The sequence below is a fragment of the Bombus impatiens genome, unplaced genomic scaffold (assembly GCF_000188095.3).
Source record: "Bombus impatiens unplaced genomic scaffold, BIMP_2.2 scf_0020, whole genome shotgun sequence".
Classification (NCBI taxonomy): domain Eukaryota; kingdom Metazoa; phylum Arthropoda; class Insecta; order Hymenoptera; family Apidae; genus Bombus; species Bombus impatiens.
The window spans coordinates 310,997-337,829 of record NT_176439.1 but is presented as its reverse complement, the minus strand read 5'-3'; the positions used below and the strand labels follow the sequence as shown (position 1 = coordinate 337,829).

Sequence of the window (26,833 nt, the reverse complement as noted above, 5' to 3'; positions counted from 1 at the left end):
ATCATTTTTATCCATGTTTCATTCCAGTATAGAGTAAATATTCTCTGTTTTTAGCACATCAAATTTTTAATGCTATTTTATGGAGACATTTTGAACATTATAATTTTATGAGAACTGGGGCTACAAAACTATTAAATCAGAACAATGTGTTATAAAATGGAAAATTAAGAAAAATTAACATTCCTCGTTTTTTACTCTTACCCTTTATATATATTAATATTATATTTTATAATCATTCGGGAATATGTATTTTATGAATGTGATGGAAACTTAATGCAATTACAATAATTTTTCTCATGCAAACAAAGGAATGAGATCTATTATTGATTAATTTTAATAGATTTGATCAAGATTTTTAAACATAGATATTTATATAGCAAGATTCTACTAAATCCTTTAGTGTTATCAGTAAATGGTCAAAAAAGAATGCAAGAATAAAATGTAACCAAATGAAATGTCAGTGAAAGTAATTCATTTACAATTAGAATTCCTTGTACACGATCTTATATGGTTTGCTTGTTTCTGAGAATCACTGTCTTCATCACTACAATCTTCATCGTGGGTATGCGTCACATTACGTGGAGTTTCTGGCCTTGGGTGTGGTATTTGATTATTCGGACAATCCACGTACAAAGTTTTCTAATAATTAGTAACATAATCACTTTAAATTGTGTTCTGCATATATATATATAAATAATATTAAAATAAAAAGCAAACTTTTCAACACATACAGTAGGTTTATTTTCTTCTTCTTCTTCATCAGTAAGTTTGAATGTCCGAGATCGACTAATCATTGGCGTTTCCATAACAAATCTCTGTTCATGAGCAACTGTACTCTCGTGAGGCATCTTAATAATATGAAATAGAAACATTCAATCAAATAAAAGTTGAAAAATTTTACAGTAATAAATAAAAGGTCTTAATTAACTTACCAACATAGCAGGAGCTCGAAACATGTATGAAAATGGATAATAAATGAGGTTCAAAAAGGTTGCTGCATAAAGATCAGCATACCTTACTACTTGACTACTGAAAAAGGTTTGCCTACTTCCACTGCGGAATAATGAACCCATCATTCCATAAGATAAATCCATTTTGTGCGTGACGTCCCTTATAGATGCTCGCAACTTGGAAATATCAGGTTTTTCTTTTGTGCTGCTATCTAAATTTCTGTACAGAAAAAAGGAATGAAATTATGATTCATAAAAATTGTTATAATCTTAATTACAGTAATTTTTTCTTACTTGTACATTTCTCCTAGCATAACGTCTAAATTCTGTAACTCGGCAAATAATTGACATTTGTCCGTCCAAACATGAAGCTCTTGCACCAGTTCAGGCACTATTAAGAATGTTCGCCATCCTCTGATTTTTTTACTCTTCAATATATCACCGAAGATATGATCACCAACATATAATACGTCTTTACCCTTTGCACCTATCAATTCCGTGAATACATCACAGGAACCTCCTGAGTAAACTTCTCCTGTTTTACATAAAACGTTTTATTATAATTTTTTTATCAGATTGAAATATTAATTTATAAGATATATTAATTAATTTAATAGCGTTAATTTAATATATATTAAACAAAAATAATTCTTCATATTTTATAAAAACATATTTTATCAAATACCTGTATGAAGTGGGCCCTTGTGTGTCCCAAGTTTCAGAGCTCCAGTTTTGGTATCTACTTGCCGCAAAATAGTACCCTCACCAAAAAATAATGGTTTCCTAGCATCTACTACGATAGTATCAAAATACGTTTTCCAATTTCTATGCGGTTCGTCAGGCTTTGAAAGAATTAACTTTTTAAAATAGCTTATGCTTATTAAAAAATAGACTTTTATAAATTAAAATTAAATACCTTTGCACCATGTGGAAAATCGAAAAGATAAGTCATAATTTTATCAGTAAAGACATAGTCGCTATTCGTTAAAAGAAATATTTTTGCTCCACTTTCTCTGATTCTATTAAGAAACATCGGCAGTCTCTTGTCTTTCTTCACGTATTCGTCCAAATTCTCGATAGTTTTCGTTTTTAAATTACCGTGAAGGTGTATCCAATCTACAGCGTTTCGTACATCTTGGAATATGCTTTTAAAGCTCATTGTAAGCTCTCCCTCTTTTACCCCTGTCTTTTCTCGCGTGTATTGCGGCGAATTCGTGAAAAAGTCTATCAAACAGGCTAATAAATATGTCTCAGGAAGATTGAACAATGTATTGAGCACGTATACCCTGGACTCGTCTAATTGTAAAAATTTATTCGGATAAAGTTCGTATACTTGTGAACTAAAACATACGAAGAAAAATGTATTAAATAATTTACGTTTACTTTTTCAAATTACAAATAACTAGACTGTGGACTTTTATACACTTTATAGGAAATTTGAGGATGGAAAAATACAAAGAATGTACATAATACGCTAAGATATATAAAATATCCAAAATAAAACGTTCGTAACAATATCAAGTTATGTTATATGTCATGTTTATATGTATATAATCCTCAGTTAACAAATAAGCTGTGTGTTAAGACTTACTGTTTCAAAAATTCAAAACCATGAACGCAAACTAGGATGTTTCCATAGGCATCCACTTTAAGGAGGTTCCCATAAAGAGTATCGAACCAAAGTCCCCGCACCGGGAAACTGGGATCATATTCGAATGCTTTAATTTCCTGTGGATATCCCAGGGACACTAGACGATCTTTCAATAGTGTAAAACCCAGTTGTTCATACTGTGGCGACTTGTATTCTGAAATATTTCAAATAATATTTTAATAATATTACAACGTAACAAAAATACGTTTATAATTTTTTAAATTATATTTCCTTAAATCCGATTATTATAAAAGAAATAATATACGTTTTTATTTACCTGCTAACGTGTAATCCATGTCGAATCCATAGAACTTGATATTTTCTAAATGAAGGCTACGATTCACAAAAATTCTGCAACAAAAGTAAATGGTAATAAATTTTAATCGCTCGTTTTTTTATTTTCTGCGTGGTCACATTTAATGAATTAAAGCATTCATTTATGAAGATATGAAAAATATATTTTTTATTAGTATGTCACAGTTGTGAATTATAAAAATGATATATCAGAGCTTAGAAGAACGAAGCTTCTTCCTTAAATCTTTAATTTAAAAAAAATTATTTGGAAAATCGAATTTCTTCGAAATTGACTTATTTTTTATTTAGAATTACATCAAACCTGTTTACAGCAATTTCCCGAGCCTTAAGAAAGATTTCTGAAGTAGCAACTAATTCATCTGAATAAATTGACATGCGTGGAATTCTCACTATATCGGAATCGCTAATTCTCCTCGCTGCATCTATTTTATCTTCTGAATCATTCATTTTTGTTTTAAATAAAAGCTTTCGTATTAATGAAATATTCTGCGCTCTCTTAACAAGAACATACAGAAAAAGATTTATTTGGAGGCTATGAATAATGCACTTCAATTGTTATTATCGTTGTGGTATAGGAACGTTTTCTTTTTTCTTTTTTTTTTTAATTTAAAATAAAAAAGAATTTCGTCACCGACCTTTCAATATTAGTCAATTCTGTATATGTTATCAAATCTCTACTCTTTGCAAGTATCTTAACAAAGATTCGGCTTTTATTGATTGCAAATATTCTTGCGTTGTATAAAAATTACGAAGAAAATATACGCTTGACATAAAAAATAATGTAAAACTAATTTCCTTCATAGCACATAACAAATATAAATTTATGGAAAATTTAATTGTTAATAAAAACTATCTTATACACTTTAAAGACACAGTATTTACTAGAGATTTGCAAAAGAATTATAAAAATATATGCTAGAAAGGATAGGGGACGAAGTGTTGAATAAGTAAGACGAGAAAAGATTTATTATATCCATCAACTCAATTTTAAAAAATAGTGATTGATGTTATCCGATCGATAATCGTATCTATTTATATAAGATTCACAACTTCAACGACGGTGCACTTAATTACAGTGAAAAATAATTTATTAAATCGATGATAAAGGTTAACGAAGTAACGCAACTTGTTTTTGCTTCGATATTTTTCACATAATTTATGCAAAATATACGCATTTCGATTCTTTGAATCGAAACCTTTCGATTACATAAAGTCTGTTTAATAACAAAAAATGGATAATAATGTTACTAGATCGATTTGAATTATGTATTTTCGATCTATATTAAATACTGTTAATATCAATGTACATTCATCCCGGATACGTGATAATTATGTCTATGTTCGACAACATTTCCGGAAGAAAATTATAAAATAAATCTATGATACATATTATCAAGAATATAAATACTGTCCAATAAACTCCAATAAAATACTCCAATAAAATGGTTGCGTTGAAGTTGTATAATGTGACCAAACGTGGTTTAATTGGACTTACGAATATTATTACACGATTTTCACAAAAATAAATATTTTTAAATATTTGTATCTGTTTTTTGGTTAATAATAGAATAGTAGATAAAAATGTTTTGCTTTTATATTCTGATATACATCGTATTGTAACAATCGTACAGCCTAGCTAGATGATAATCATAAAAACACATATTGAGAAATAATATTGTGGAATAAGCGTAGTCACTTTGTTAAAGAGTTATCGTTGTAATGCTAATATGTACAGTAAATGACTACAAATACAATTATGATTTACTTTATAACTTCTCACTTCGAAAGTTGTCAATGATACCGATAATTTTCACGAGTCTGAGATGAATTACCCTCTTAATTAAGTTATATCAAAGTGTGCCTAGTTCCCACTTGTAATAACTAAAGTTCATTTGATAGAATGATACTTTAGAAATTATCAGGAGCACTAAACATGATGAATGTTCAATGTAACATTGGATGAGGTACGTTAAAAGCGAATAAAAATCGACACTGGTGTATATTAATAATACTCAACATTTATTCGTAAATTACTAATAGTAGTTGTATGTTATTATACCCCTTACGTCAACGATATAGATGATAGCTTATAGACTGATCTTGACAACGGACAAATTTCTAACACAAGAGAAAAAACGAGGAACTTACTCGTTTTGGACGCTGCGCCGCGAGTTCACGAAATTCGCAGCCAGTAAGGCGTCGTCATGCACATCCTTCAGCCACATTTTTTCCTATTTTCAAATAATCATCAGCACCTCGTGATCGATATGCGTACCTGTTAGTCGGTAATAACAGCTTCGATAGAATGGGAATCGGTAGAAAATGAACATACGTGTGAAGTTTAACGAAGTTAAATCGAAAACAAGACATATCACCTTCGTTTCGTAAGTTTAACGCGAGACATCGGCTTCCTTTCTAGTCATGACGCGTTTATGTGTTATTTGTGAAACAACACTGCTATTAAAAGTGTTTTATCATTTGTAACGGAATTAATTTTTTCATACAATCGATACAGTTGTAGAATTTAAGGGGTTGTAAAATTGTATTAGGTATAGTGACGATTATGTCTATTGTTAAATTACAGAGAACAAAGGATCCATTGCATTTCATTATTCCTATGAAAATTCATTTACTGGAAAGGTAATAAGTTATTCCAAACAACCGGTTTTCCATAAGAAAAATAATGTAACACTTCAATGAACAAGAATACATCGTGGGTGTACAAATAAAACTCGTGTTATAATTGAAGTTAGGAAGATTCTATGGCTCAAAACAAGACAGAAATCAATAGTAATAATAAAATTATGTTGAATACTTCGTTAAGTCTTCACTGCAATTTTACTACTCTTGATCTCTATTCTTAATCCGTTTTTTGAGCTATAGAATTTTACTGACTTTCCCTGCACTACGAATTATGATAGAAAAATGATCGAATCATCAGTATGTTGATACGAATATCAAGAAAGATGGCAAAATAATTCAAAAATATATATCCTACGACATAATCATCGAATATTCGAAATAAATTATCATGGATTTTGTTTTAGATAATTTATTATGGATTCAAATTCAAAGAATGATTTTTGGAATTTCATCTCTTTCGAATGATAATAATGATTATAAAGAATAAAATCATTGCGTAAAATTTAGCCTCAATTCTATCACTGAAATACATCTTGTAGCAAATCATTAAACATTCGGATACTTTGAAACGGTACTATAGTCGACATAAAAATAATAATTAATTGTAAACAATCTTGTATAATTACGCTTGAGACATGTAATTTATGTTATCAGTGGTGCGATGAATGCATTATTCCAAGAAGTGGTATTTATAAAAGCGGCGAACTTTATGAACGCTATTTATCCGCATTATCTCGGTTAAATGTGCCTTTTCAAGAAGATCAAAGGTTCCATTCAGATCAAACTTAGGAATGCATATATGACGTGATAAATATTCGTTAAGGAACTCTTAGTGAGCAATTTGACTGTTAAATCGGAATGAAAGTTACCCTTTAATTAGTTTTATTCGAAGCAATCTTAATAATGTATCCGGATCATGTATATAACGGATAACAAAATGTTCGATTCGAAATTCGGTGGCAATAAGAAACGAGAAAACCAGATCGTATACATTATGAGTGATGCATGTGTCACGTATACTAACTCTGAAGAAAAAAGAAATTAAAGTTTCGTTACTTGATAAAAAGAGGTTTTAATTATCGTTTGATACAATTTTGATAACCAAGAATATATCTTAAGTCCACATTACGTCATATTATATTCATTTTTTTAATTAATCTAGCTTTAACGTAGATAATATTAAGAGTTTCTGACATGCACAATTTTCAGTTGGCTTTACCGTATCACTGAAGTTTGTACTTGAAAGATAATTCAGCTTAATTATTGTCGTAATTATTTAGCAATTTTATTGATCCACTGATTTTATTTAATCAATCTTTTTCTTTTTAGAAAGATTTCACTAATTTAAAGACCACTGTTCTTTTCTTAAAAATGTTACACGCGTAAAGGCACGGAAATGATGATCACAGTAATTGATAAAAAGAAAAGTGTAGGTCTGATAATACACGTAAGAACCGCGTGGCTAAAAACTACGATCCGATCCGCACGATGATAGAACGTTAACTGAACCTTGACTTGCCGAGTTACCAGCTAATACGCGCAGATAGCAATTGATTCATCGACTTCCGGACAAAAATCCGGACGCACACCTCATTTGTTGTCGTTCTAGTAAGACACGAAGATCTCTTTAACAGTAGAGTAGGTATAATGAAACACTTAAAATAGGAATGAATATCGTTGCAATTAAAATTTCATGGTCACACTCGGTATTAACATATGTATGTTGCCTCATACTGATGCCCGGTATTTGGGAATAACTATGAATAGTAACTATCTTAATACACAACTATGAACTACCATCTATCGTTATTACGTAATTAATAATACTTATCTTAATAATATTGTTTTCGCTTAATTAATTATTGGTTTGTTAATATACACGCTGCATCGTCTGTATCGCCTATATTTTACAATATAAGAAACAAAATTTTCGTCATGATCCGATGTTTCGAAGCTTAAATAAATAAAAGAAATTCATTATAAATTTCAAAATATGATAGAATAAAAGAATTTTAACAATTTTTCAGAGTAATATATTTTTCGCGTTTCATTCATCACTTTTTAAATATTTTACAGAATTTTTACATATTTATCAGTCATGAAATTCTCCTATAATTCTGTTAATTTATAGACGTTATTGTGCATGTGGAATTAACGTGAGATTTAATGAGGAATGCTTGTTTTATCTTGCTGAGTGTCGCAATGCTGTATAACAAGATGTATTGTATTTCTATACTATCATTTATACTTTATGGAGTAAATCTATAAATGTATCTCAAAAAGCAGGATGATCCGAGCATCACAGCTTAGAGTATAGCGAGTACCAGCACGATCAAACACCTAGAACTTTCTTGACGGCTAGTTTTTAGAAAAATTTCATCTCTTGACTAATTCAAAACACGTACAAATAATCCGTACGTGAAATATCCTTACCAATTGAATCTTTTATGCCTTCTTTCAACACACTGAAAAACCTCCTTTATTAAAAATTAGTTAAAATGTGAAACGTTATTTAATTTCTAAAAAAAAATGAATTTTTTAATAACATATATGAGTTTGTCGTCAAACAATCATTTATGACTATCATCACCTTATGTTAAACCATTTTTATGGAACGTGTTATGATATGTACACATTATAATATTTCTGCATTCAAAATACATGCTCAACTTTTTCCAAACACAATCTTACTCAACGACTATACAAAACAGTACGTCGTACATTCATCCATCACCGTATCCAGTACCCATGCATCATGAGTCACGTTAGCCTGGTTGATCATAGTATATAGGAGCTACTTCGTTACTGATCTAGACCCGACCTTTACCATGCAACCTACATTTTATTGAAACTTCCGATCTATCTTATCCTCGCTATATATATATATATATATATATATATATATATATATATATATACATATATACATACATAGATAAGTGCACTAATTGTTACTACGTTTCGAGGAAGTCTCAGTTATTCATCGATTGTATAGTCAGATTGTATACTCTAGATAAAGCATCTTGTATACTATAGATAAAGCATTGTATACGGACTACAGCGCCGTAATTAAGAAATTCCAACTGGTTAATCATCGTAGCTGAAGAATATCGTAGGAAATGAATTTCTCGTGTGTTTCATAAGATGAAGAAATATGTTATTCGAAATAATGGGAAAACATGTTGCATCGTTTCTAGAACGACTAAAATCGAAGATTTTTATTCTTGTGAGTTAATTGAAGAATTCATATTTCATCAATTTTTGTCTTTTTCCAGAAGAGAAAATTTTTTATTTTTACTGAATATTTTATTTTTAATGTTAAAATTTTTTAATGTAAAATTTTTATTTTTAATGAAATATTCATTATATTACGCAACTGCTTATCGCATTAAATATATTACATTACGTACATTAAATATTACACATTAATTAATTACTTATATCGATTATTTTTTATAATATTAATCCGACTATGTTGTGAGTCTAACATCTATATTTCTATAAAATGTGTTATTATTAGAAAGATTGGAAAATATAACATCTCATTGTTTATGCGATGAACCCTTCAATTCTCGACCACCATGAAGGTTTAAGGTCAATGTAATTCAACGCAGATTTTAATTGTTCTAATGTGAATTTCTTTTGCCGGTTGTTTCACATTATCGACTTTCGGTTAAGTCGGTCAAGCATTGTACAAGGATCCACGTACCTATATGTGTTTCTGCTAAGCTATGCATCGTTCACACTTTCACTCTACTTATTCACTGTCTGCACCATCACCACAGAGTTAGCGAACGGAAATGATGTGACTAATCAATTTAGAAAATTCAAAATCTAGACAAGAAATTCCTCGTAAAGGCGGGACAAATTTCTTATTAAAGGAAATTATGTTTTTAAATAGATACGAATAACGCATAAAGAGAGAAAACATCTCTTTTCTTAGATACTTTGTTTTTAAGTTTTACTACATTCCAATGCAAATGAAACATTTTACGCGCCAGGTATTATATATATATATATGTTACATAATATAATACATTTGCGTTTTGAGTAATAGATGTTTTCACTTCATCACTTTATCGACACAAAATGTACAACATCATGTAGAGTAACTCACGAAAGTATCTGGACACTTATCATAAAATAATGTATATGAATATATTATGTATTTTATACGAAATTCTTTAAAATATTATTTTACCATTATAACATATCGCGAGTATCAAACAGTAAAATTTAATTAATAAAATGAAACATTGGGGATGCACATAGGAATTACAAGATGTTTATTGCAAACATACCTTTGATAAAAGATTAATATACTATATTACTATTATTTTACTGTAAAATTATTTAAACCTTCGTCTTTTATATGAGCAGAAGTACGAAACACCGCAGTTAAAATACTTATGAATCGTTGGAAAATTGAACTTCTAAGAACAAATTAAGAAAAAAAAAGATTTTAACACTGAATGTAATATAGAATAGGATAAGCTCCTTCCACTGAAAAGAAAATATCATGTACTTAAATCGTTGTGTCAAGAAAATTGCTTAAGAATTTCTGAAAATTCTATTTCCACAAACAGATTAAAAAAAAAAGAATGTCAACAAAAAATATGATAACGAAACGCACCTTGATAATTTTGCTTCATTGAATGATTCGATATATCACTGATAAGAAAGAAAATTGATTAACGAGTGGAACATCACAATGCAAGCTTCTATTATTCTTATTGAAAAAAGCAATTTCACACGGGTCGAATTTAAGATCTCTGTTTCGATCGTGCACGCGTGCACGCGTTCGTCTACTTATTTAGTTAGATGTGCCAGCTAAAATTAAATTCTAAACATAACTAAAAGCGCATTTCTCAGTCGCATTTTGCTTTGTTCGAACAACGACTTGCACCTGATAATATGACATACATGTACGGCGTTGCGACATTATAGTAATTATTACTAATTAATATTATAGTAAAAATTACAATTAACGTATATCATGTCTTAGTGAAGATTTTTTAAATAGATTGCACCCTTAATGCGATATACTTAGGATCTATTAGAACATATTGAATCCTAAATGAATGAAGCCTAACGCACTTCGACGCGTATACTATCTATAACATTGACATGAATCAACTGCGTAGTACACATGGAACACGGAACATATTTTTATGTATCAAAGAAACGCTCGTGCATATATTTGACCTGGTTACGAAAAATGCATAAGACCTCTCTCTCCTAAATATGGTACGTAATATGGTCGAAGAACTCGCATAAGTCACGATACAAGAAAGAGTACGGTTGCCTCTTTGTCTCAAGATAGCCGCAACGTGAGAATAGGCACGTATTACATATAGCTATGCTCTTCGAATTTCTTTTTCAAATTTCTCTACCCGAGGCGCTCAGAAGCTTGAAGCACGTTGTGAATGGCACATAACACACGGTACAAAGAAGAAGAGTATTTGAACGATCGAAGGAGACGAGCAAACTGAATCGAGATCAGAGTTCCACTTCTGTAACCTAGTCGAGGTCGAAGTCTTATTATAAGATCTGCACTTTGCGGAAGTTTCAAATCCTAAGACTTGAAACGAAATAATCGATGAAATATGGAATTAAGTCGAGTGATGTAATTTTTTAGAAGTTAAGCGAAGAACTCTGACTAGAGGAAATTTCCGTAGGTGGAACGTGGCATTCGAACTGAGATAAAAGAACAGGCCACACCGGACTGACTTAATGAGGCATGGAGGGGCATTGCGAAATATCGTATTTTGCAATATGTTTAGCGTTTCCATCTTGCATTCGGAAAGATATCGGCTAATGGTACGATGGAATTTGTTTTTAGCTTATTATCATAGATATCTAGACGGATAGCATACATAAATAGTATTTACTACGCTCATATTTGGATGTTTAAGAAACAAAGTCTGCATAAATAAAGATAAATAATTCTTATCACATTGTATTTTGATAATTCTGATCATGTACCGTCGATACAAATTTTATCCAGTTATGGAATAAAGGTACTATATACATAATTTCTTTTTATTCAAATTTATAGAGGTATTATAAATTCTTGTATGCTCTCGAGCATTGCATCATCTGCATTGAACAAAGAAGTTTTCCATATTTACGTAAAAATTAGTGTATAGATACGTTCGGGTAAGAATCGAATGCTTTAAAAATTAGCAGTCCATCTTTTAAATCATCTTGCAGGAATTATACGACGAGATGCAGATCGTTGCAGATACGCGCGCGCGCATTATTGTCATAGTAGAGAGAGAGCGAGAGAGAGAAAGGGAGAGGCGAGGGGAAACGCGACACTCAAATCTGGTCTCTCAAAAATGATTAAAAACTTCATCAATAAATTAAATCTATAAAATCTCCAAACACACACATTTCTGAAATTATCATCGCTGACATTGAAAATGATTAATATTCTATCTACTAATAAAATTTGGTAATGAATATTTTTCGGAAGTAATGTAATCACAGGTGAGTAATGAATTATAAGAGATACCGCAATCGTAAAGTAGATATGATAAAATATGAAAAGAAATTTACCTGTGACCTAATTCACGCTTATCTGTTCGTAGGACACTCTCATTGTAGTTATCCAGGTCTTGTTCGCTACAATTGTTCTTGGTCATTTCTATACCGTGATTTAAAGGGGAGCCAAACACTGATCGATAAAAGGATTCTTCGTAAAAGATGTTTGACTCATCCGGGAATCGAACTTTGCACCCTGCTTCAGAACATTCGAATGCTGGTTACTGGTCGAAGAAACATCGTCACGCGAGTAAAATTGTGTGAAAAATATCATAAAAAGTATTTAATCCGTGATTATTAACAAAGTTCACGAAATCTAATTTTCAGTTAACTTTTCGCCAGTTAAACACGTTTCGTTAGCATATTAATAGCGTATTGTACTTTATTGTTTGATAAAAACGCACAGTACGGTGCGCCATGCGTGTAAGCTTGATAAAAGGAACAAATAGAAATAGAAGAAGAATTACCAGTTCTGCCTGGCGTAATCAGCACGTCCACATTTTCACAGCTCATAACAGATCGATTGAAACTGAACGGTTGGAAAATCGATCATAGAACGTTCCGAAAAGAGAACGCAGGAAAAGAGAAAGAGACAGAGAATGAAATCCAGAGTTATTTACGCGGCTCATTAACTTACCAACGCGAATGACAACGACGTACTGAGTTCAATGAAAATTCTCAAATCGAGTTACACGCGAGCAAACAACACGAAAATATGGCGAGAATAGCAACGACGATAAGAAGGCTGCAGGGGTCATTCGCGTGACGATGATAGATTAGAAGGAAAAGTACACAGAGAAATTTGATATAATCAAGAATCAATTAAACCAAAATATCCTTTACAGTCTCATGAATGAAAGAGAAAATATAAATTTTCTGGAAAAATGGATTTTTATTTTATGAGAGAGGATGATGGTAACATTACAATTTTAATAATTTATCACTTGAATTTTTATTTTTTGTATCACTCTTTATATAACACTCATTCATTATGATGCGTATTTTATAAATTGCAGCGTAATCTGCGTTATATATTAGGTCATATAAAGTTAACAACGATTTGAAATTCCAGATATAAATTTAATACAACCGATGACAGACCATATGCGTCTTAGAAAGAAACTTGCCAAAATATGTTGGAAAGAAATCGGCCAATTAAAAAGATAACCTTGTATATAAAAATGAAATAATGGAAACAATAAAAAAGAAAATAAATAACTGGAAAGTAACATTTACGGATTTAAAGCAAAGAAGATAAATGAATAAAGATTAATATGGAATTGAAGTATAAAATAATCTCGAATATCTCTATAATAAAACTCGAATTTGAAATAAGATGGATTCTTAATCCACGGAACCAAATAACTCGGGACAGATAAAAAGCGATAGAAAAGCTTTTTAATCTTGAAATATATTACCACCTTGCTAATGATTAAAAACACAAGTCTTTATGACAGAATAGGAAATATACTGTTATCAGTAAGATGTTTTGACAGTCGTTATCTATGTAAGTCTCGGCAGCATGGATGAAGGAAGTGTATAGAAAAATATCACACGCGATTTTCTTGAGTAATTCTGATCAAACGAGCATCAAAACATAAACTGTAATCGTTCAAATGTGAAAAACTATGGTACAACGGCGAAAATGCAGAAGTTTACTTTTTCAAAACCATAAAATCACTCACAATCATGATGGAAATATATAAAGTTAAACCAGTTATTTTCGCGTAATATGATCGAGCCGCCTCTGATAATGCGTAGGCTGTTGGTACGGCCTTGGCGATCTTGTGAATACCGTAAAATTTTGTGCCTTAGAGTCGGGTGGCTCGTCTGAGATAATAATAAGTGGACTGCAGATGTTCGTGCAAATTCATATTTCTATGAATACATATAATTAAAAAGAATAAAAACTAAATACACATTCATTTCATCAGTTACATATTGTAATTATCTTGAATATTTTATATATTTTTATATATCATGTGCATTTTTACACCTTTATGTTTCCCATAAATAAATAAATTTTCTCAGTATAATAAAGCACTTCATTTATTATAAAATATTAACGATTATGCGATAGTGAATTCGACATATGTTTCATGGGCATATTGCGTATGCATTTAATGATACACTGCCCAAAATAATTGAACAATAATTTAGTCTATTGAAAATAATTAAATTTCTTATAACGACGTAAAAATGTGGTATATTTACACCAATAATGCTTTCCAATAAGTAAAATATACGATAAAATAAACAAATTTAAAAACATTAAATATACGTATATAGATAGTAATTATGGAGTGAAAATAATTTTTTATTATTAAGAATTAAATTTGGATAGAAGATTATTATTCTATTAATATTTTTCAAAACATTACTCTGTTTTATCAATTTTTTAATCAAGCTTCAGCGAATTTTAAACGTTTGTCAGATACAGTTAACGAGATCTTAATCACTAACCTTTGACTAGCTTGTCGATACCACTTTTTATTTCCACTGGGATCATTTTCGTGTTGAGGTGTAGTAGGAACATGATCCCCGTGCGAATTACAATTCTCCAATTCCATGATTAACTAGAAAGATAGAAAAAAAAAATTTGTCAATTTATCGATAAAATAAATTTCTAAATATTTTCGCACATGATAATCTTTTACCACGACAGATTTTTATGCAAAATATTATTTTAAAAACTATGACTTAACATATCATCAGAATTATTATTGTATCACTGAATCATTCAATAATTAAAAACATGTTTAAAAATGAAATTAATCCAAACATATCATAATTAAAATTTCTTTTTAATAACAGTAAACATTTGCGTGTTATACAAAAGATATACTTTTAAGCAAATTGTAAACAGCAAAAACTGCAAATAGTTATAAAGCAGAAAATAACAATAAAATAATCATGTCACGAAACAATGATAATTATCAGTTGCAATGATATTATTTTAAAATATCAAATTGTCACCTGCTAAATTGTTCAATCGATATAAAAGCCAGAAACAAATTGTCGCAAAATAATGTTATTCGGAAAAATGATAAAAAGTTATTCAGCCATTGATATCAAGTATCCGCCAATTGAATTCGTTATCGGAAGTTTAAAGAGAACGTACCTAATAAGCTCGAAATTTTCAGTGCTATATTCAACGTTTTATATAAATACAGACACAGAATAATTTTGAAATATTCTTGTTACTTAACTTGAATACTAACACACAGCACGACAACCTGTCATTCGAATACCAATTCCACACTATCACCACAATGCGAACCTCACCGCAAACTATAAGATCTATTCACTGAATAGGGTTAACGTGTAGGCAGGTATGCCAATGCAGAAAATCAAACTATTCCTATGCTGGTTTCGGCTACTCATATATTCATGATAAGACTGCATATGTTTATACATTTATAGGAAATTTCAACGTGCAAAAATGTACATAATATGCAAAAATATATAACAAAGTATAGTACTCGTTATAATTAGACTGGATATTTAAAAAATTAATTTATATTTTATGAACAATAGAAACAATCTATGAAAGGTTTGATTCATCTACTAAATATTATTACTAGACCACGGATATTTATGTATTTAGTATTTATGAAAAATACATATTCAAAGACTATGTATACTCGTAATTTTACCATAGTATATATTGTAATATTTAAAATATTATATCATTATAATATTTGACATAAGAAATCTTTGTTTAGACTCTGTTTCTTCAATTATATTCATAGATACATGAATTTACATAAACATATCCGTAACCTATTCATGACACATGTGCCTAAAATTCATTTAAACTGAAATATTACAAATAGATGAGATACATTGAAAATGCATTGCAATTTATAATAAAGTAATTTCTTCTTTATATAGTGAATAATTTGACAATGGATACGATATACGATTTACAATGTAATAGATTTAATTCAAATTGCAAGATGTGCAATATTCAAAGATGAGATTCAGAGGTTCAGTTGAGATGAAAATAGTTAAGATTTTAGTATTCCGTAGCGTCTATTAATAATGAAAATCTTTGTTAATTGACGTATATGAAAGAAAGTGATTACGTAATATCATCGTAATATTCATGAGAACAACTATATGTACGTGTGCGCGCGTGTGTGTACATGCATGCGTGCGTATGTCATAAATATTTAATGACGCTACATCGATAGATTTGAAGGTTTATGTAAAATTGTAACAGATTTATTACGAGATTTTAACAAAAAATTATAAAAGATTATAAAGTTACTATAAAAATATAAAGTTTCCAAATATAAATGCAAACGTTAAGTAAAAAGGATTTAAATGCAATAAAGTAATTTTGTGCAAGGTAATATTTTAATACTATTTTTATGCTGATAATATTACAACAACCTATTTTCATTTTACGTAGATTATATATGCATAAAGTATTACAATCACTAAATAAAGAAAAGCAACATAAATATTTTTCTAAAAAAAGGGAAGACCAATTAATAGACATTAAGATAATTTTAAAGAACTATCTGCGAATGAATTTTTAAACAATTTTTTAAATTATTATAAGAAAGTTGATAAAATTACACTACATACTTAAAAAATCGCTGATTCTGCGCTACGTTTCCATTTTTCGTATCAGCATGTGATGATCGATGATTTTTCAATGGGAAGGAGGTAACAAGGTAATTATCAGTAAATGATGCACCTGCCGGATAGTTGAGTTGTAAGTTGTATGCGAATCACTTTGACCTGTAAAGGCGGCGAACGAATTCGTTCGTAGCGCCGTGCGTAACCCGTCCGTCCGCTGTCGCCTGAACGCCATAATTCGAGGTAAAATTCCGTAATTCGTAAATTTTGCTATTCTCCACGCGTCCGCGGTACACATCGTGTAACTAATGACAATTAAAACGCAGTCCTGAGTCCCCTGTGGCCAAACAATTACGTTGCATCCTCTCTTATTGCGTAAAATTAATCCGATTTAGGTGACCTCGACACGACATAACCTCTAACAACCTGTCGTCTGCTGACAATTCCCGATGACCACGGCGACACAGGTCGTGTGTATATTTGCTCAATTCAAGTTCCGTTAAATGCGCGTATGAAATATTACGGCTCGGAGTCTTTGGAATGCGTCAGGTAGTGCATGATCATCAAGTGCACCGCCAGCACACGAATATTTCATCGTAGCCCAACCCATTTTCTTATTCTATGATATATCATTTATTATACCGTTCCACGAAACTGTGTCATTCGAATCAACCTTCTTTTTATTTATTGTTTGCTAGCTTTTAACAGAACTTCAGATATTGTAACTATTTATTCTTTTCTCATTTTTTTTGTGAATAGTGTTTTAATCCATACATAATAAAAGTACATAACCTTTATATCGATGTTGAATTTGTTGTATTTTGTTAGATTCGTTTAAATAAACAACAGCGCGTTCGTTCTTTGATTTTATGTGATACTGATGTTTATGGTTATTTAATGATTTTTCGCTATTTAATTAATTTTTATTCATATTCTATGAAATTATGTAATATTATATTTTCGCACTGTATTTTTTTCTGAAATATAGTTACGAATATTTATTGATATACAAATGTGATTTTATATATTTTTTTAAGTTGCATACATATCTTTTTGATTTGTAATTAGCTTTTGCATGTTATAATATGTAATGTATGATTTTTTGTACCCATATATTTGACATTTTAATAAATTTCATTTTTATATGGAAACTTTGTTTTATTTTCTATAATACCATCAACATTGTTGCACCTTCTATTTACATAAAAATCATTCATGGAGCAATATCTTTTATTTAAGTATAATATAATTTTGTATTAAATGTTTATGCATTTGAATACCATAGAAGAATATTTTTATATAAAGTTATATCATTTTTTTGTGTTGTATGATGAGCATTTCATGTTCATATTATCTGTAGATTAATAATTATTCTAATCATTTGATATTAATTATTAAAAGCAATGCTGTGCTAAGACATCAAACTTTATAATATTTCTGGCCTAAGTGTGTGAAAGAATTAAATAAATCAAGAAGATGAATAATCAGGCATTCAGTTTAGCTGAAAGACTTATTCCTTCAACCTATGTACAACAAGGTTTAAATGCAAAAAAAGCACGTGAAAATCTTATAAGACACTTCATCGAACATGTAAGATTTCAATTAACATTTTGCCGATATCATTTAACTACTAATATATTAATATAATTGTATTATATCATTTATTTACTAATATAAATTATTTTAAAATAGCAAAAATGGCCAGAAGAGGGTTGGGATGATGCAACAATAGAAGCTTTTCTCTCAGATCTGTCACAAATGGACAGCAACAATTTTCCTTCCAATTGTAGTGTTGGAGAACGTGAAGCAAGAATCGTATCGAACATTGTTGCAAGGCGACATTTTCGAATGGGTCATGGCATAGGAAGATCAAGTGATTTAGAAGAAGTACAACCAAAAGCTGCAGGAAGTAGCCTAATGTATAAATTAACAAATGCTTTAGTACTTGAAGTCATTCGATATATGGGTAAGATAAATAATTTTAAATTAAGGTTGCTCAATTTTATTAAAGCTCTTAAAATTTTTGTTATCTAAGTGCTATATTAAATATTTTTTCATTGCAGGTGTAAAAAGCATAGCAGGTTGTTTTCTATCACCAATGGCTACAGGCATGAGCTTGGTATTATGTATGTTAACATTTAAACAGGATAGACCACGAGCCAAATATGTCCTGTGGCCTAGAATTGATCAAAAATCAAGCTTTAAATCAATAATCACAGCTGGATTAGAACCAATTGTTATTGAAACCAAGATAGTTGGAGATGAATTAAAGACAGATATGCAAAGACTTGAATCTCAAATGGCAGCTTTAGGTGAAAGTGTTGCTTGTGTGCTAACAACAACTAGTTGCTTTGCACCCAGGGCATGTGATTCTATTGATTCTATTGCAGCGCTTTGTACTCAATATAACATTCCACATTTAGTAAATAATGCATATGGGTATGTTTATGTATATTATATATGTACTATAGCATTTTAAACATATTATACTTGAACAGATGTTATATTATACTTTGTCAATAGCTTACAGAGTACGAGATGTATGCATTTGATTCAAGAAGCATCACGTAAGGGCCGCGTCGATGCTTTCGTTCAAAGCACAGATAAAAACTTTCTAGTACCAGTTGGTGGTGCAATTATTGGCTCTTTTGACAAAAATCTGTTAGATCGCATATCAAAAATGTACCCAGGTCGTGCAAGTGCCAGCTCTATTATGGATGTAATGATAACATTACTAAGCTTAGGAATGGCGGGTTACAAACAATTAATAACACAACGTAAAGAAATGTATTCATATTTAAAGGAAGAACTTGGCAAGTTAGCAGCCAGACATGATGAAAGATTGCTAGACACTAAAGGAAATCCTATATCAATGGGAATGACTCTTCAGTGTTTAAGTCATCAGCATGATAATAAACAAGTTACAATGTTAGGTTTGATGTTATTTCTCCGCAATGTTAGTGGTACAAGAGTAATAACAACAACAGAAACTAAGCATATTGTTTCATATAAGTTTGAAGGTATGTGACCAAAAGTGTGTCTAGTATATTTTAATGACACTTTCAAATTCATTATATTTTTCATTCATTTAATTTAAATTAGGTTGGGGAGCTCATAATAGTAATTATCCAGTACCATACTTAACTGCTGCTGCAGCTTTAGGTATGAAGAAATCAGATGTGGACATGTTTATACAACGATTAGATAAAGCTTTGACAAAAGTAAGGAGGCGTTCAGCTCCAGTTACACCGACAGCATCTCTTGCTGGATCCAGTATTAACGGAGATGCAGTAGGTACTGGAGGACCTGGAGAATCAAGTACAGCTTCAACTAGCCGAGCAAGTAGTAAGGATAGTTTGAGAAAATGAACCGTAATCAACGCAACTGGCCAGTCGAATCAATACATTAATTTGTAAGTAAATTATTACTTACAATTAACACATGTTGCATATTTCTAAGGAACGTTTTACATTTTTATTTTTAACTGAAATACTTAATATTCCTATAATGTAGTTACTCAAAATTTGTATTGAAATATTTGTATTTAATATATAATTTTATTTCTCTAGATTAAGTTAAATTACTTCTCAGATATTTATTTACATGTTTAAAATAAAAAAAATAATATTTTATAACAAAAATATATTCTAAAGAGATACGCAACAGCAAAATGTGCTGATTCGTCTGTCCATTTGCGTTGTAACAGTGTCAATTGTCATGAAATAAAGCAAGAGAGTTCAAACAATATTAACATCGGAATATCTAAGCTAATATTCGAGGAGGAAGAAAATGTTAGTGTATTCTACACATTCATTAAAAGATATTAACTGGTAAGCGCTGGCCATAAGAATATCTGTTATACTTCTATGTTACAATATATATGCAGTTACTTTTTAAACAAAGCATGTCTCATATATCTGATAAATATCTGTTGTTTATCTTTTGGAATATTATTGCAATACAAAATTAATTTTCTGTAAAAGCATATTTCTGCTTAAATCCATTATTCCACAAATTACCAACTGTAATCCCATTAAAATTAGTTTAATATCCTTATACTGATCATTTGTATGTTTTAAAGCAATTACAACTTCATATTTTAAATTTAAAATCACTAGTTAGCATTCTTTTGCGTAATTTATTTGTGCTAGAATATTAAAATACTATAAAAAAATTCACTTCTTTTCACTTAGAAATAATATAATTCTATCAATGATCATAGAAAAAGGACATGTTATTACTAAGAGAGATTTATAGTAGATACAGTATTTGCTTAATCACACTATTATAGAAAGTGTGTACAAAAATTAGAAGCACTATATATGAGAAAAAGATACTCCACAACCTGTATAAATTGAATACAGATATAAACATGCTATTTATGATTTTAAACTCTTTTTGTTATTTATTTTGTGAATGTTCATTTGTAGATTACATTATAATTTCCTGTACTAATAATATCTAAACTTTATTATTATCAAATGTAATGTTTTGCACAAAACAACAGTATTACCTTTTCAATATTTTTAAAGAAGTAATGAATATAAGTAAATTTAAACAGCATATTATATTACTAAACACAATCATTTTCTAAATGTCTATACAAATTTTTGTGTGCATTTGTATTGCACATAATAACTTGTATATGCACATTTAAAAAAGGCATGTATTTGAAGATTCACCTTTGGATAAATTATTTTGACAGTGTTATCTTTTGATATGTCAATATGCATATTCCTTCAAATATAGTAAGATAAGTCAATTAATATTTAGTACAATATTTAATAAAATCAGAAAAAATATCAAAAATTAAAAAACAAGTTTGAAGCATTTAGATGATTCTGATAATTATTTTTAAAATATCGATGTTTATAATATTATTTATATTTAAAAATTGTTTATTGTTGACTTTTATTTTAAAGGTTTATAAACTACAATATGTATTTTAATAGTTGCAAAATCTTACTATTTAGCCACTTGTTGTATATTTTTGAATAATATAATATAATGTTTGTTGGTAATATATTAATATTAACTCAGAAGAAAGCAATATAATGTACAAAATTAATTGTCAGATTATATAGGTTGTTAAATCCACAGAAAAAGATCAAAGGTAGAAAATTGATACAGTGTTATTGTACTTAGTATATTTATTATATTTGTTAACTCATAAATGAATTTTGAATAATTTCAGGAAAATGGATAATTTCTGAATTAATGAAATGTTATAAAAAATGTTATTCGAGGTGAATCATATATGCTACTATAGGATATATTATCATTATAAAATTATTGATAAACAAAGATAACATAGTAAAGATTATAAGAAGATATACATTATAGAATAGTACATTGTATTTTAGTATCGTACTTTATGCTAATGAAATTCCTATATATGTACATACAGATGTTTCTCATTTCTGTATTATGTACTTTAATATTAGTTGTAGTATATGCATTATTTTATTTCATTAGTTTTATATATTATAATTTTATATCAAAAAGGCCAGCTCACATATACATATATATTACAAAACCTGCCTTTTACATGAAACAACGATTTTTAAGGTCCTACTTTATCAATATATTTTAATTATTTTTGTATCTATACCTTTCAATTTTGGTCAGTCATTGTAAGAAAGAAACAAATCATATTTTTAAACAGACACAATAGACATATTATTTACTAAAAGTGTCTCACTATCAAAACAAAGTATTACAAACGAAATTATGTAAAACTTATTGAGTATGTCCCACTTGCTACATTTTTAAGTTTATTGCAGTTAATGTGTACTATTGGCTGTGAAATATTTTACCTAATATATGTTGTAAATTAAGGGAAAAATTAATTATTCACAATTTCATTTGTGTTACAATTTTGAGAGAGAATATTTTGTTGTTTACTCTTAATATTCAAGGAAAAATCTATATATTGCTGATATTGTATATACATAATTGTTTTAACATTTTTAAAAATAAATATATATATACATATAAGATATTGGAGATACTAAATGTAAACAAATTATACACGTCTTGAATTATATACAAGAAACCGCTAATCCCAATGTTACATTTTCCTGATCATGATAGATACATATGTATTTACTTAATTATGTTGTATTATCTAAATAATCATTTTACACTTACTGTACTTGGTTAAAGTTCAAATGGAAATTAAAAGACATCAACTCTACTTATAAAAGAATTGCATTTAACTTACTTATTTAAATATATATTTCCATTTGAAAATTTAAACAACGTACACCAATTTGGTAGTATATACATAAATATGTACTACTAATCAAAGGTATATATAGGAATGCTTTATTTGTAAAATATGCAACTATTGGGTAAATAAAAGTAAAAATGTTAAACAGAATTGTTTTATTCAGTTCATAGTATTACCACAGACGAGTCAATGGTATTACCAGGTATAACCTCAGATGACTATACGTGCTGTGACATTATTTTCAAATATGTATGGAATGCTTTTATCATTCACTGATAAGGTCGGTAAAAATAAATGATGTAACTTGGGAGCACTGTAGTTTTGCTTTTTTGCACAGGATTTTTTAATATATAAGTGTGTTTTATATTCCAATTTTTATTTAGTATCTAATAAAGCAATCATTAAATATAACCTGTAAGAATTCAAATATACCGAGTATAGGGATGAATTGAGAATTAATTTATTGTTTAATTTCACTGCTGTTTTATATCAATAGAAATTATTGTTGTTACAATAAAACACATTTATTGTTGATTAAGGTATTTATTATCACGTTTTCATATTATCTTTTTAATGATTTATGTTTGCAAATCCATGAAATTATAAATATGGAAATACCAGAAAATAATATTTATGATTTATTTCAGGGTACATAGAATGGCAAAAAATAAAATGCAAGATAAATTTACAAAATCAAAACCTAAATCTGTTATTTCAAAAAAAGAAAGTAAATTTAAAATGTCCATATTGAACATTTCAGTTATGGTTTTATGCATTGCTGTTGCTGTTTGGTTCAGTTATAGAGGATACTTAGAAACAAGAGTAAATACTCCATATGATGTAAAAAAGGTAAGGTAAACTTTTATTTTTATTTATTATTTTGTTTCAACTAAGTTATTAAAAATATCTTTACTTTCATACAAAAATTCTATCAAAACTAACAATGGTATTATTTACTTATGAAAAATAGCTAGTTACAGCCTCTGGATTGGATGTTGCAGACAGATATTGGGGTACCTATAGATCAGGTGTTTATTTTGGATTAAAAACTCGAGATCCACATTCTTTAATAACAGGATTGATGTGGTATTTCCCACATTTATTGCGTCAGGATAGAAGTGGCCTTAGACATTGGTGTGAACAAAGTGATAGACTAGATAGGTGAATAAAATTTATTTCATTCAATGCTATTTTGACAACTTTTTGTATAATAGTTGTTATTTAATTTATATTTAGATATGCATGGATGGAGCATGATGGAAGAACATTTGGTGTTCAAGAAATAGTGGATAATTCAGCTATTTTAACTACTACATTTGTTAAAAGACCTGGTGGTAAACATGGTGGAGATTGGACTGCAAGAATTTCTGTATCTTCTAAGGATAAGATACGAGATGGTGAAGAAATTTCATTACTTTTCTATACTGCCATTGAAGAGAATGTTAAAGGATGGATTAAAGTTAATCTTGGTGATGAAAAACAGTTAACAGGTGTAGAGGGAAATACTCAAGGTTTAGGTTCGTTTACTATAAATCTTAATATGATACATGGAACTGTAGAGGAGCATTCTTTTCTAGCAACTGTTGCTCCTGGCTTAAATGCCTTGAAAGAAACAGTTCTCCAAAATCTAAGGATAGCATTTCATAAAGGATCATCAAAGGAATACATAGTTCTAGCAGGTGAACAAATACCATTATCGGTAGATGGAAAAAGAAGAGATGCAAATTTTATTGCAACACAAATAACAGGGAAAATTCCTTTTGAAATTGAAATTAGTTATGAATCAGGTAGTTTTATTAACAGAGTCAACAAATTAATTGGTCAAAATTATGACCGTACTTTAGAAACACACCGAAAATTATTTGATGACAAGTTTGAGAAGGTGTTTAAATTAAAGTCGAAGGGTTATACAGAAGAAGAAATTAAATTTGCAAAAATGACGCTATCGAATATGATAGGCTCTATAGGCTACTTCTATGGAAGTTCACAAGTTCAAAGTCAATATACTAAAGGTCCTGTGCCTTACTGGAAAGCACCTTTATATACTGCTGTACCTAGTAGAAGCTTCTTTCCACGAGGATTTCTATGGGACGAAGGTTTTCATGGCTTGCTTATATCAGTTTGGGATTTAGAAATCGAACTAGATATTATAAATCATTGGTTCGACTTAATGAACGTCGAAGGATGGATTCCGAGAGAAATGATTTTGGGTCAAGAAGCTCTAGCGAAAGTTCCAGAAGAGTTCGTAACTCAAATAAATACAAATGCAAATCCACCTACATTTTTTTTAACATTGCATTTTATACTTAAGCACAAAAAAGAAGAGATATTAGAAAAACATTTCCAATTTTTTGATAATTTGTACCCTCGTCTTCAGACATGGTTTAATTGGTTTAATACTACGCAAATTGGAGATATATCAAGTACGTATAGATGGAGAGGTAGAGATGGAACAACTAATAAAGAATTAAATCCAAAAACGCTCACATCTGGATTAGATGATTATCCAAGAGCTTCTCATCCAAATGTCGATGAACGACATGTCGATTTACGTTGCTGGATTGCATTTGCAGCTGATATTATGCATCAGATCAGCGAAATGTTAAGTCACTCTAATAATAAATATCAAGAGACCTATCAGTACTTATCTGATAATAGTTTATTAAATAAGCTACATTGGTCACCAAGTACACAAACGTATGCTGATTTCGGATTGCATACAGATAAAGTAATTCTACGAAAAGTAACTCCGTCTTCAAGATCACATCTACAACCGTCGGAAACAATACGAGTTGTAATGGAAGATCCAACTCTAAGATACATTGATTCTTCTTTCGGATATGTCTCGTTATTTCCATTTATTTTACAAATTATTAATCCCAGTTCTCCACAGTTAGGCAAAGTACTACAGGATTTAACCAATCCTGACCTATTGTGGACTAAATATGGCTTACGATCACTCGCAAAGATATCACCGCTTTACATGGAATATAATACTGAACACGATGGTCCTTACTGGAGAGGAGCTATTTGGATGAATTTGAATTATTTGACAGTACGAGCAACGCACTACTATTCTAACATTGAAGGTCCATATCAAGACAAAGCAAGAAAAATTTATCAGAATTTAAGAAAGAATTTAATACAAAACGTTATTAAGCAATATAAGAAAACTGGATACGTATGGGAAAATTATGGAGATGTTCATGGAGAAGCAAAAGGTAGTCATCCATTCACTGGTTGGACATCTCTAGTTTTATTACTTATGGCAGAAATTTATTAATCATAGATTCGTATTGTAAATAGTTTCATCTATAAGTATATCATTTGACTACAAGCAGAATCAAAAGATATTGCTGATATTCATATACGGTAAATGCTGTGAATATTGGCTACTTTGTTGTTATGCATAAAAATGTGATAATATCTGTAAATTATCATAAACATTTATAGGGATGTATACTTTTTTATATAATAGAATGATACTGATTAAATGGAGACATAAATTTTAAGAAATAACAATAGTACAGAACTCTTATCTACAAGTATTGTAATCACGTAAAATTAATTATGTACGAAATCTATTTTAATAGAGATCTTAAATAACATAAACAATTTACATATTTTTAGATTAACTCCCTAACTACTTCTACAATATAGTGATTATAATTTAAGTTAATAAGTATTAAAATAAATTTTTGGTTCTTATGTAGATTATATTTGATTTTTATATTTTATTTATAATTATTATCTTATAATATCCCAATAAGAAATAAATAAAACATTCTTCAATGTTGGCTATGACTAAATGAAACAGAAATTATTTTATGAATTTTATTTAATATACGCCTTTATAAAAAAAATATGTATACTTAATTATTTTTAATATTTTTGTTGTATACATTA

General features: G+C 29.4%; 3 protein-coding genes and 1 long non-coding RNA gene across 21 annotated transcripts; 3 read left to right on the top strand and 1 right to left on the bottom strand.

The window, feature by feature from the left end:
• Positions 1-351: 351 nt before the first annotated feature.
• On the bottom strand, positions 352-17,028 carry LOC100745806 (cytosolic purine 5'-nucleotidase). Of its 13 annotated transcripts, none has more exons than XM_024366697.2 (10): positions 16,814-17,028; positions 14,569-14,681; positions 2,879-2,952; positions 2,542-2,755; positions 1,867-2,290; positions 1,636-1,807; positions 1,245-1,485; positions 933-1,170; positions 732-848; positions 352-639 (listed from the first exon to the last, which is right to left on the bottom strand). In XM_024366697.2, the coding sequence occupies exons 1-10, from the start codon at positions 16,991-16,993 to the stop codon at positions 472-474; spliced, it is 1,941 nt and encodes a 646-aa protein (XP_024222465.1). In that variant the 5' UTR covers positions 16,994-17,028; the 3' UTR covers positions 352-471. The 13 variants fall into 13 exon arrangements, with proteins under 13 accessions (XP_024222465.1, XP_024222474.1, XP_024222507.1 ...); XM_024366706.2 differs by lacking the exon at positions 14,569-14,681 and adding an exon at positions 5,065-5,147; XM_024366739.2 differs by having other exon boundaries at positions 16,702-16,842.
• LOC117151537 lies at positions 11,672-14,295 on the top strand. Its single transcript, XR_004461533.1, has 3 exons — positions 11,672-12,051; positions 12,153-13,020; positions 13,178-14,295. It is a non-coding gene; the product is annotated as an uncharacterized LOC117151537 (long non-coding RNA).
• On the top strand, positions 16,659-22,024 carry LOC100746242 (O-phosphoseryl-tRNA(Sec) selenium transferase). 4 transcript variants are annotated; one of them, XM_024366777.2, is made up of 6 exons: positions 16,659-16,790; positions 18,097-18,285; positions 18,388-18,661; positions 18,759-19,134; positions 19,219-19,715; positions 19,798-22,024. In XM_024366777.2, the coding sequence occupies exons 2-6, from the start codon at positions 18,172-18,174 to the stop codon at positions 20,061-20,063; spliced, it is 1,527 nt and encodes a 508-aa protein (XP_024222545.1). In that variant the 5' UTR covers positions 16,659-16,790; positions 18,097-18,171; the 3' UTR covers positions 20,064-22,024. The 4 variants fall into 4 exon arrangements, with proteins under 4 accessions (XP_024222545.1, XP_003484852.1, XP_012239485.1 ...); XM_003484804.4 differs by lacking the exon at positions 16,659-16,790 and adding an exon at positions 16,806-16,938; XM_012384062.3 differs by lacking the exon at positions 16,659-16,790 and adding an exon at positions 17,107-17,244.
• Positions 22,025-23,029: 1,005 nt separating this feature from the next.
• On the top strand, positions 23,030-26,451 carry LOC100745926 (mannosyl-oligosaccharide glucosidase GCS1). Of its 3 annotated transcripts, XM_012383972.3 has the most exons (5): positions 23,073-23,207; positions 23,311-23,466; positions 23,575-23,776; positions 23,898-24,088; positions 24,164-26,451. In XM_012383972.3, the coding sequence occupies exons 3-5, from the start codon at positions 23,585-23,587 to the stop codon at positions 26,208-26,210; spliced, it is 2,430 nt and encodes an 809-aa protein (XP_012239395.1). In that variant the 5' UTR covers positions 23,073-23,207; positions 23,311-23,466; positions 23,575-23,584; the 3' UTR covers positions 26,211-26,451. The 3 variants fall into 3 exon arrangements, with proteins under 3 accessions (XP_003484850.1, XP_012239395.1, XP_033176063.1); XM_003484802.4 differs by lacking the exon at positions 23,311-23,466 and having other exon boundaries at positions 23,030-23,207; XM_033320172.1 differs by lacking the exons at positions 23,073-23,207; positions 23,311-23,466 and having other exon boundaries at positions 23,639-23,776; positions 23,929-24,088.
• Positions 26,452-26,833: the final 382 nt, after the last annotated feature.